The sequence below is a fragment of the Malaya genurostris genome, chromosome 3, assembly GCF_030247185.1.
Source record: "Malaya genurostris strain Urasoe2022 chromosome 3, Malgen_1.1, whole genome shotgun sequence".
In the NCBI taxonomy this organism is placed as follows: Eukaryota; Metazoa; Arthropoda; class Insecta; order Diptera; family Culicidae; genus Malaya; species Malaya genurostris.
In genome coordinates, this window is record NC_080572.1 from 286,300,523 (window position 1) to 286,313,462 (window position 12,940).

Below are 12,940 nucleotides of genomic sequence, written 5' to 3' on the forward strand. Positions count from 1 at the left end.
TTCAAATCCTATTGAAAATGTTTATTCTGTCACAAATTCAATTTTTCTACGTCCAGCCACTGAAAATGAAGTCATTGTTATAATTAACGAACTTGATTTCAGCAAATGTAATGGTTATGACAATATTTCTGCAAAGCTTCTGAAAAGTAATCCTCGCTCCTTCTCAACAATTTTAGCTCAAATATTTAACAAAATTTTAATAACTGGTGTTTATCCTGATTGCCTAAAAATAGCCCGTGTAGCACCCATTTTCAAGACCGGAAATAAGTGCGATCCTTGCAACTACCGTCCAATCTCTACTTTATCGATTTTCAATAAAATCTTGGAGAAACTTCTCGTGAACAGAATGCTCGACTTCCTAAATTCTAATAATATCTTATATCGATTCCAATACGGTTTTAGATCCGGATGTAGTACAACAACAGCTATTGCTGAGCTGGTTGATTGTCTCATTGGTGATATTGATTCCAAACAAATTGTTGGTGCATTGTTCTTGGATCTCCGAAAGGCTTTTGACACATTAGATCACAAAATCCTTTTAGAAAAACTGGATCGATACGGGATTAGAGGGGTGGCAAATGACATAGTCAAAAGCTATTTATCCAACCGAAAACAGTTCGTATCTATTGGTCATTCATCTAGTTCATATCGCTCCATTAGTGTAGGAGTACCTCAAGGTAGTAACATAGGACCATTGTTATTTTTAATTTATATTAACGATATTGAGAATTTGAATCTAAAAGGTGTACCTAGGTTATTTGCTGACGATACTGCACTGTTCTATCCGTGCAAGGACGTACAAACATTAATCCCGTTGATTGAGTACGACCTCCGGATCCTATCTAAATATTTCAACGCAAATTTGTTGTCTTTGAACTTATTAAAAACGAAATACATGGTGTTTCATTCCCCGAGAAAAAAACTACCAAATCATCCTCATCCATGTCTTGAGACAATTGCAATAGAAAAAGTAAACGATTTCAAATACCTAGGTATACATCTCGATTCAACTCTTTCTTGGGATGTACATATAAAGGCTATCGAAAAAAAATTATCCGCACTATCCGGCGCATTGCGCAAAGTTAGCTATTTTGTTCCAAGGAGGGCTTTATTGAGTTTCTACTTTGCTTGTATTCATTCTCACATTCAGTATCTAATAATCGTTTGGGGTCATGCACCTAAGTCCAGATTGAAAAAAATTCAGATATTGCAAAATAGATGCCTTAAAACTATTTTTAAGTTGCCTCATTTGTATCCCACAGCTTTACTGTATTCCAACACTAGTCACTGCATTTTGCCCATTCTGGCATTGAGAGACATGCAAACAATCATGTTCGTCCATAAGGCGCTATACCAACCAGGGGTTCATAGCAATTCACCTCTATCGGTTATTGCACGGCAGCGAAATAGCAGACAAGCTAATTCACTACTGCGAACTAGAGTATCCACAAATCTCGGTCAAACTCGGATAACGTTCTACGGTCCGACTATCTATAATTCTCTACCTATAAGTCTGAAACAAATCATGAATATTGACTTGTTTAAAACTAAAATGAAACAATATGTAAAATCGAAGATAGTTGATTATATTGTGTAGGTGTATCAGCCGCATGCTGTGGTTTGTATGTTGTATGTCCTGGTTTTTGGATGTGTGTGTGTGTGTGTATTTTTAGTCCCTTTTTTATTTATCGCTTCCGTCAGAGGTATCCTCTGTTGTCGTAATAATGTGCTGTGCTTATTTTCAAGATTTATTATTGTATCCAAGTATTGTTACTCTGTTACTATCATTCTAACCGGTTTTGTATTCAATTTTTTAATTTTATTAATTCATTCTATTAATTCATTTTTTCATTCATTCATTCATTTATTCATTCATATATTCATTCATTTATTCATTCATTTATTCATTCATTTGTTCATTCATTTATTCATTCATTTATTCATTCATTTATTCATTCATTTATTCATTCATTCATTCATTCATTTATTCATTCATTAATTCATTCATTTATGCATTCATTTATTCATTCATTTATTCATTCACTTGTTCATTTATGAAATAAATTTCGTTTTACATTACTCTAATCATTCATTTACTTATTCATTAATTTATTTATTAATTCTTTCATTTAACTTATTCATCAAATATAAAAAGAGGAGAAGGTTTTTGTGCCCTTTGAGTAAGTACTGGTTCAACGGTCAGCTCAAGGGGGATTTTTCCTGCTCCAATAGACGAATACATAAATATTATTTTTAGAACAGTTTATTTTTTAACATATTAAGTGCCCCTTAACAGGAATCTTACATTCCACTGGGAGCTCTTGCTTAGTACAAATAGTTAGCCTTCTTCGTTTTATAATAACCTCAGCTTGATAAAATCGCGTTTTTTTTGTTAGTAGAATTTTTTTCCCCAAGCTGAGGACTGTATGTGTCCGCAACCAGAGGGCTCCTAATGTGAGCTTTTTGGTGCGGGGGAGTGTGGAGGGCAAAAAAAAAAATACCTCTATAATTTAAACAAAAAAAATAAACAAGAAAATATAAAATAATAGTGCAACATTTGTTAAATGACACAAACTCTTTTCAAGGGAATTCTTAATAAAAATATGCTTAGTTGCTATATTAGACAACATCTTCTCACAAACTGAGTTTCATTGAGTTCTGAGATAATTATGACTTTCGTTGGTTTAGTTTTCGATAAAGTTACACTGGAAAAAAAATCAGTTTGGATAAGGAAAAGTTTTGTTCCTTTTGAGTGCCCAACTCGAATTTTTGACTGTAGATGGGGAACACATTCACCAATCTTGTAACTAAATTTCATCTTGTTAATTAAAATTGGAAAAAGCCCTTGGCATCTTAGAGCTTAAGCAGTGTGCCTTAAAAAAATATATTATTGCATGAAAAAAAAAACAGATTTCATCCAAATTAAAAATTGATTGGTTTCTGCAAGTTGGCTTTAAATTTTCAAAATCGATTTTTTTCAGTGTAAGAGTCGATTAGAATTTTTTGTCAATATTTTCATTCAAAATCTTGACTAATTTTGTAAAAACCACTCGTACAACACTTTTTTGTAGTATTTGTCATTTTTCAAATTGGCCCTTTTCAAATTAGAATCTAGATACATTTTGGAAAAACAAAGTATGCAAAAATTTTGTTTGTGAACAAATTTTTCATTCAATCTGAGAGGGTGTTTGTTCGAGTTAAAGCGAAATTCGTCATATGGAGAGGAAATTTTAAAATCAAAGATCGTTGACAGAATCACTTCGAAGATATCTCAAAGAACTGCGGGTCATCGAATAAAAATTGCAATGAAGTCTAAATTTAATAGTAAAACCGCAACGTGTGTGTGATTTTATTCAAACACTAAATATACTGTAACAATCTAACATTTTAACACAGAAGGACGTAATCGCGGACGTAATTCTTAATAGTAGTATTATTCTGAAAAGTATATTCTCGTAAGGCACTTACTCCTCTTTGATTTTCGATCCCGGCTAACTTAGAGTATTCATTTGCTTGGGTAGAAAATCGATCCTGTAGGTGGCCTTCCCTTCTTTCAGGACCACTCTCGAGTAGTGGTAGCTGGCCAAATCAAGCCAAAATATGACTTTTCTTCTGAGCTTGCGCTTTATCAGGTATTATTCGATGTAAACTTGAGATGTCGTCGACGAACTCGCGAACTTGTCGACACGGACTTGAAACTCCCGAATCATCCCCCGTCAAGTAAGGATGAAAAACTTTTGACTTGAAATCGGATTTGACGTAACGTTCTGTCCAGAATCGGCACGGAAAGTGACCGCTGCAAGAATTCTTTTACAGCAATTTGTTTACCAAGGCACCCACTTTCTGTGGTATAAATTTCACGGTGTTGCGTGCAGTGAGTCGAAAGCTATTCCAGATGGAAGAAAAGAGGAGAGAAAAAATTCTGCTCACCCACTCTGACAATCCAATGTGGTCCGCAATAGAAATCGCAAAAACGTTTAAAATCGCCAAATCATCCGTGTATGATGTACTCAAACATTTCAGGAAGCAAAAGAGCGAGGATCGAGTGTCTCAAGGTAAGCGTCGTAGTGGGACATATGACCACAAGCAACCAAACAGATCGTTGAAGTCACGTCATCGTCATGATTTTGACGAAGTACCAAGGATGCCTGCCCAACGACGATGAAACCTACGGCAATATGAATTTCGGACAGCTTCCTGGTAAAAATCCCACGAGGCGACGGCACGAGAAGATGTTCTGGCGAATTTTAAGTTTGCTTTTATGAACAAGTTTGTCAAAAAAACTGATGATTTGGCAAGGGATATGTAGTTGCGGGGCAAAGACCATGAAGAATGCTCCGAGAATCGAATACTACCTTTCATTAAAGCCCATAAAGATCCCATGAAGATTTGGCCAGATTTAGCGAGTTTTCACTACAGCCGGGAAGTCATCCATTGGTATCCCGATAATAACGTAGATTACCCATCGATAACAACATAAATCCACCCAACTCAGGGTTACTAGATATACGGATTTTTCAGTATTCTACTGATTTTCAAGTGCATTGGTAAAATTTACTGAATTTTATACGGTTTTTGAAAAAAATACTGATTTCATACAGATTTTTAAGGAGGTCTGTTTTTCCATAATATCATGATAGAGGAGCGTGATCAATCGGTTGGACAATCAAGCCGATTCTGGCCGACAAATTTCATTGGGTTGAATCATTGAAAACATGCGCAAGTTGAACTCAGTAGGATTAATTAACTATTGAACTTCCAGAATGCGCCCAAAGTTTGTAGTACAAGTCATAATTTTGAACGATGATAATTCAGTCGTTTGTTTCGAGATTGATATAGTTTAACAACCAATCGATACGGAAACATTTAACATAATCATGAATGGCAACATCCGTTTCAGTATTTCTACTATTGAAAAATTGGTTTGTATTGATCTATGTTTTCACGTGCCAATCACAGGATGCCATTCGCTCGCTGAATAGTCACTTTTACGCGGTGTATGGATGCCTTTTTCCGCCTGCTGCATAGCGAGTTCGCTTGAGTATATTGAATACCGATCAGCTGTTGATTCTCCAGTAACTAGCAGGCCAATTTAACTGGTTGTTTCACAATTATTTGCCTATTTTTTTAATTTAAATCTGTTAATAGGAGAGTTGGAAATTTACATTTTAATGTCATCATGATCGGTCGTGTAATTTTTTCATATTAAATAAAAAATTGTTCAAAAACCAAAAAAACGCGCTTAAATAAATTACGCCATAATTAATATAAAAAAGATATAATAGATGTAAATATGTTATACGGATTTATACAGTATTTTCTCCTCTGCCACCACTTCGACACAAGATGGAATACGGAAATTCAGTGCGCACGATCTGGTATCGCTGACCCAACTGCCCACAGTTCTTACGTAAGCTTAAGAAAAGTGGAAAAACGGCTGGAAACGCGAATCAGATTACCAAAATGTGGAAAATATGTTCCAAAACAGTTGACTCCACATAAACATTTTTTTTAAGATTACACCAGATCTCGACGTTCCATACATTTCCAAAACATTTTGCATCAAAAAAAATTTCTCTTTCAGAGATCACAAATTTCTCTAAGTCCCAAAGCCGATTTTTTTCAAAAAATAAATTACATCAGACCTGGACGTTTCATGCATTTCTAGGAAATTTGGAATAAAAGAAATTCTTAATTTTTTTTATACGGATTTTCGAATTTACGCGTATTTCCGAATTTGCGCGATGTTTTGCGCGGTTTTTTTCTTCAACGACGATATTTTGAATATTTTTGTTTAAATAAAATTTGTTTTCTTTTTCTATCCTCAAACGAACATCTACAGGTGCTTCAAATGGAATTTTACAGCGGTTGTACAATACACTGGAGTCCTTTTTAACGCGGGAGATACGTACATTGAGATGTGGTGTAATCTCAGTTTTTTTTAAATCGATTTTAGGACTTTGAGACCGTCCGCGTAACTTCGGGAACCCGCATAGAAAAAAGGGCAAAACTAAAAAAATAACGTTATGCCAAATGTCAAATTAAATGCATGAAACGTCCAGATTTATTGTAATCTCAAGAACAAATTTCTAAAAAAATCGACTTTGGGACTGAAAAATTTTGAGATATCCAAAATCGATACCAAATGTTTTAGAAATGCTTGAAATGTCGAGATCTGGTGTGATGTGAAAAAAAATTTTTTTTTTTGAAAAACATCGTAAATTTTCTAACTATAAGAGTAAGCTTTAAAAAAAAAATGTTGGGATAGCACCAGATCTCGACGTTTCGTGAATTCCTAAGACAAAACAAGAAAACCGAATTACTTTGATAATTCGCGTTAAAAAAACTTCGGAAATCCGCGCAACTTTGGGAATCTGCGTAAAAAAGGCGCGTAAGAAAACCGGGTTAAAAAAGACCTCAGTGTAAAATAAAAAGAGAGCCAGAACGAACGAGAATTACAATAATACTGCTACCAACATTCCTCAGATAACAAGAAAACCGTGCCACTTGAGCCAATTAGTTCTGATACCGAATTTTACAAACTTACACTCAAATGAAAGGTCTTATGGTCCCATAGGTTACTATTGCCTTTCATCTGGATCAGACTTCCGGACTTTTCCTAGAGCTACAGGGTACGATTCTACTGACATACGACAACTGGGCTTGTAAGACCAGCACATTTGGGCTAAGTTTTCAAGGATCATGGCGAATACTTCCGGTTCCGGAGAAATAATCGTATAAGTGACGTAACCGACCAATGGCAGTTGTGTCATTCCGCCTTCTTTTTGCCTTTCTTCATTCTCTTGTAAGCTCTCTCAATGAAAAGCTGCACATACTGTGTCATTAATAATGAATGAGTTTCACCGAGAGAAACATTTCGTTAGTTCAGTCTGATGCTCACTTGGAGATGAATCGACATAATTTAAATTTGTGAGTGACAGTGTAAAACTTTTCCTAAATTCATCTAATTAGCAAACCTTGTTAGTTATATATATATATATATATATATATATATATATATATATATATATATATATATATATATATATATATATATATATATATATATATATATATATATATATATATATATATATATATAAATTTACTTTGGGACTACTAGTTTCCGGTTTCCGCTTCCGAACGCTCTGATAATAGTGAAGAAAAGCTACAAAAACAGAGCTCACTTCGGTTTCTCAGCAACTGTTAAACCAATTTTCACAAATCATGATTCAAAGTTCTTAGTGTCTTAAAAGATACTGTGTAATTTTATCCAGATCGTCGGATTCCGATTCCGAAATTATGATGCAAAACTGGTACGTGCTGGTACGGAAGAAGAAGGAAACACCACCGCCTAGCACACAGCGTGCTTTGTTCAATTTGATATAGCGTGCAGGGCTCCCATATTTAAACATATAAACTTGACATAACTCTTCACATATTGATTACGTTATGGAAGTTTATAACCAAAAAAAGTTTTTGATATTATTCAAGTTTGAACGAAAAATTCTTGACAGAATCTTCAAGTGATTTTTTTCGGGAAGAAAAAGATTCTTACATTATTTTTGCTCACTTTTAAGCCGCACACTTTTCTAGATCAAGACATTGATTTTATTGCCATTCCGACAGCAATCGTAAATTAAGCCCCATTAAATCAATTGGAATCCACCTACTTGAAAAACGATGAAACGTTGTTACCGATCTTGTAGTAAATCTCCGAAATTCATTGGGACAGACACCAGTGTTCTTTAATATCAATTAGGAATGAGTGATGAAAAACACCACAACCAGTTTCCCATCATTTGCCACTGGAACACGCCCGGAGGTGTCAACCCCGAATGTAGCAGGCAGTTATTGTGAAACACGTTTCTCGATGAGATCACAGGGCAACAAGCTTCTCGTCACCCCTCTCGCTCTCTCTCTCCCCCAGACAATTAGCTCCTTTTGCAACGTTTTCAATTTGCATCGCGCCCCGACCGAACAAAGAGGAACACTTGGTCTAGGGGCCACTTGGTCTTACAGACACTCTTGAAGAAAATCATAAATAAGACGCGGGTATGGGGGACGAATTCCTCCCGCAATTGTGAACGGTGCAAAAACTAAAATAAAAAACCTTCGCCTGAACGGACAATGCAATGTCAGCGCATGCAAAGCAGCTTCGGAAAGGTATCATGTGCCTCCTCACAACTCTGACACGATTCGGGGTTTCAAACGGTGCGAAAGTTTCACGAGAAACCGTTTACTTTTGGGTGGGTTCGGTTGAGAAACTAGAGCCATTGTCTTGCCGGGCTTGACCAAAAACTCCCAGGTCAGTTGCAATCGTTTGATGTTTGAATTTCAAACGTCGGTTGGTCAAGCGGCAGCATAGCGAAAAATTAACCGACATTACCTAGATTTTAGAATGGTTCCTTTGCTTCCATTGTCTCAAAAACCGAGCTGGAAAAAACTGTGCGAGTTTCAACATGTGCTTCATGTTCACACGAGCGGTCAATCGAGAAACGAGCGTCGAGTCGAATTCGGTTAGAGAATCATTTCGCAGATTATAAGCAATTTTCACTCACCTTCCGGAACCGGTGCCGTACTGACAAAAAGTTTCGTCACCAGACTGGTAATGTTGTACAACGGAGCCATTCCGCGGGCGTTGTACGCCGTTGAGCTGACATATTTGGGCGTTTCGCTAATATTGGAAAACTCAGTCGTGTGGATCTTCAGGATGTGTTCGGCCTGCACCAGCAGGACACTACTGCTAAATACGGTAATGAGCAATGCGACGACGAACATCAGTAAAGGACCGCTGATGGGCCGGGAACTTTGCCAGCTTCGCGTTGAGATCATCATATCTGCTGAGGGGGAGAAGGATGAGGAATGACTGCTTGACTGCGACGAATGGCGGGTTCGGATGGCGAGTTGGCTGTTGATGCTTCTACTGCTACTTTTACTACTTGTGCTGTTGGTGAAAACGGAAGTGACATCCACAGCACCGTTCCGTGCGCTACAGCTGCTGCTGCTGTTGCTGCTGTTACTGACAGTATCGTTATTCCGTGGAGGACGCGACGAATGGCGAATTCGGAGCACCGGTGCACTGGTGCTGGTTCTGAAGCTTCGGTTTCTCGGCACTCCCATAGCGGATGATGGAAGGCCCGAAGCGTGACTCGGCAGGAATGATTCAATTACGGTTCAATCTGAAAGTGAAGCAGAAAAAAAAGCAATACCATTAGAAGTTGCGGTTGTCACGACAGTCCTAATATGTAAGCTTAATGGATGTTATGTAGTTCGCTTGGCTCGGTCGGTCATCGATAGCTTAATGGAACCCTGGTACCTATATCGATAAACATTCAACTCATACGCATTACGTTCGTTTGAGAAATTTAAATAAAATTAATGCCGTTGAGAAAAAATGAACGGAGAATAGCAGGAAACTCACGAAGCTGCGGTCATTAAAAAAACGTTAACCAGTCACGGCGAATGACACTAATCCGAGAACCATAATCCCGTATGCCAAAAATAGACCAAATAATTGATTGCTCCGTTTTACAGAATGCCGCGTTCAGAAAGTCCATATTGCACTAGTAATTGGAAAATGGCAACTGTTGGTAGTGAGATTCTCTCGCCGATGATATCAAAAATAGGTGAAAAATTTGTTGCTAATTAGCTGCTAGTTAGTTACGGTAATCTTGAATTTGTAGCTCAATTTTGTTTAGAACTTCGTTAAGCTCATATGAAATTCACGAAGCACCCCTCCTAAACAAGCTTAAAAACAATTCGAAAACCCAGTGAATAATATGTTGCTTATTAGTTATCATTTTTTACGGTTGTTTTGAATTTGTAACTCAGTTTTCTTTTAAATTTATTTAACACATGGATCAATAAGTCCCGAGACTAACAATGGAAACATTTTTTTTGCAAAATGTTTTTTTATTCATCAACATAATCACCTTTTAGGGTGATACAATGGTTCCAACGTTTTTCCAATTTTTCAATACCATGTTTATAAAAAAAATATCTTTCGCTTCAAAATAAGCTTCAGTTTCAACGATGACCTCCTCATTTGAGCCAAATATTTTTCCCTGGAGCATTTTTTTAAGATCAGCAAAGAGCCAGTAGTCACTGGGGGCTAAATCTGGCGAGTATGGGGGGTGGGGAAGCAGATCAAAGCCCAATTCGTTCAATCTCGCAATTGTTTTCATCGACTTGTGGCAGGGTGCATTTTGTTCCATCGAAAGCAATCTCAGCACCCACTTGGAAAAAACCTTTTTCATGATCAATTTTTCATGAAGGATAGTAAATTCACTTCCATATGATATCTGTGTCATCTCAGCAATCTCACGGAGCTTCACTTTACGATCTTTCATTATAATTTTTGTCACTTCACTCACATTTTCCGGTGTAACGGCTTCCACAGGTCTACCCGAGCGTTCCGCGTCATTTGTGTCGGTACGACCACGTTTAAACTCGCGAACCACCGACAAATCTTTGCTTTTGGTGGACAAGAGTCCGGATAACATTTTTCAATCCATTGTTTCGCTTGCACGGTGTATTTACCCATTTAAAAAACAATGTTTTATCAAAACGCGAAACTCGGTTTTTTCCATTTTTTAAAACAAACTACAAAACGACTTTACTCCAACCTCAATAACTCAGCTGTTTCTGGTCGGGTCGACTTAAAGACGTGGTTACTGGTTTACTACGAGCGCCATCTCTGCTTTAGTCTCGGGACTTATTTATCCATGTGTTAAGTACTGCACTAAGTTCACATGAAGTTAACGAAATACCCCTTCCAAATAAGCTTGAGAGCAAATTGAAACCCAGTGAATAATATGTTGCCTATAAGTTGCTAAATAGTTACGAAAGTTATGAATTTTTCGCTCAATTTTTGTTAAATATTTTGCTAAATTCATACGAAGTGGATGAAGCACCCCTTCTAAATAAGCTTGGAAACAAATAAACTGTGGAAAATATGTTGCTTAATAGTTACTAATTTGTTACGGTTGTTTTGAAGTTTTTGCTCAATTGTTTTTATTTCTTATTACTTCATCAAGTTTATATGAAGTTGACGAAGCACCTCTCCTAAATAAGCTTGAAAAAAAGATCGATACCCAGAGAATAATTTGTTGCTTATAAGTTGCTAATTAGTCACGGTAGTTTTGAATTTGGTGCTAATTTTTTGTTGAATATTTTGCTGAGTTCATATGAAGTTGACGAAGCATCCCTCCTAAATAAATTTGAAAACAAATAAGCAGTGGATAATATGTTGCTTATTAGTTACTAATTTGTTACGGTTGATTAGAATTTATTGCTCAATTGTTTTTTTTTTATTACTTTATTAAGTTCATATGAAGCTGACGAAGCATCTCTCTTAAATAAACTTGAAAACAAATCGATACCTACTGAATAATATGTTGCTTATAAGTTGCAAATTAGTCACGGTATTTTTGAATTTGTTGCTCATTTTTCTTTTAAACTTTTTTTAGCACTGCACTAAGTTCATATAAAGCTAACACAATTTGACAAAGCACCCCTTCTAAATAAGCTTGAAAACCAATCGAAACCCAGTGGATAATATGTTGCTTATTAGTTACTAATTTGTTACGGTTGTTTTGAATTTGTTGCTCAGCTTTCTGCTCAATTTATTCAAGTTTTCTTCAAGTACTTCGAGTCGTTTATGAAGTTACACTGAGGTCTTTTTCACACGGTTTTTATGCAGTTTTTTTACGCGGACTTTCGAAGATACGCTGTATTTTCACTCAGTTTTTTTACGCAGATTTCCGAAGTTACGCGACATTTCAAAGTTTCTAGGTTATTCTAAAAAATACATGAAACGTCGAGATCGTCGAAACGTCGATTTTTCAAGTCAACGCTCTGACATTTTCGATTTTTTTGCAAAATAAAAAGAAAATTAGATTATAGCTGATCTTGACGTTTCTTGCATTTCTAAGATGTTTGACATAAAAAAAATTCTTCAATTTTGCATTTTATTTCTAAACGGATTTCCAAATTTACGCAGTCTCCCAAATTAGTTTTTTTTTTTCAAAAAACATTTTTTTTAGGTTGCACTATATCCCAACGATTTATGCATTTCTAAGACATAATGGCATAAAAAAAGTTCGAATTTCCGAAGCTACGCGGTTTTTTTAAGCAGATTTCCGAAATTACGCGTTTTTTTGCGTGTTATTGCTACGCGGGGCGAAACCTCGCGTAAAAAGAAACCTAAGTGCATATGAAGTTAATGAAGGACAGAAAGAAAAATTGAGAACTAATAAGCATAAACTCTACTGGGTTTTTGATTTGTTTTCAAGCTTATTTAGGAGGGGTGCTTCGTTAACTTCATATGAACTTATACAATCTCAAATTTAATCAATATTTTTTATACCAAATGTCTTAGAAATGCATGAAGCGTCCAGATCTTGTGTTATTTGGAAAACGATTTTTTTTAAGAAAAAATCGACTGGGATTTTGGGACCGCGGAGCTTCCGAAACTCGCGTAGAAAAAAACCGCAAAACTTAAGAAATTATTTTTGCTGCCAAATACCCTAAAAATGCACGAAACGTCGAGATCTGGTGTAATCTAAAAAAAAATATCAGTGTCAGAGAGTTGATTTGAAAAATCCTAGCAGCCTCACGACCGGTACCATATATCCAAACATCGTCTATGTTTATCAGACAACAAAGCCTAGTCTTCTCGCTCTATATCTATTTTTAGACTGTTGTGCGATATACGCTTACCAATACTGTTTTGCATTAGAACTGTGTCTACCACAGCTCAGGGTGGCGGAAATGGTAAACGCGTATGCACGGATTGCATAAGAACGCAGGCGCGGGTCCTGACTCTGAGCGATCTTTTTTCCAAAAAATCGTTTTTTCTGTGAGTTTATCATTTATTTGGTTACTCCAATATATGTTTCCACTCAGTCATTGCAAGACTGAACTTAGTTATGGCGAC

The 12,940-nt window shown here is 36.3% G+C and overlaps 1 protein-coding gene across 10 annotated transcripts in view; it reads right to left on the reverse strand.

The window, feature by feature from the left end:
- LOC131434480 (prominin-like protein) overlaps nucleotides 1-12,940 on the reverse strand; it is a 157,613-nt gene that overhangs the window by 43,965 nt on the left and 100,708 nt on the right. For all 10 annotated transcript variants that reach the window (XM_058601225.1, XM_058601226.1, XM_058601220.1 and 7 more), the window contains one exon: nucleotides 8,562-9,182. In XM_058601225.1, the coding sequence (XP_058457208.1) occupies nucleotides 8,562-9,123 (562 nt within the window). In that variant the 5' untranslated portion in view covers nucleotides 9,124-9,182. The remainder of the gene's footprint in view (nucleotides 1-8,561; nucleotides 9,183-12,940) is intronic.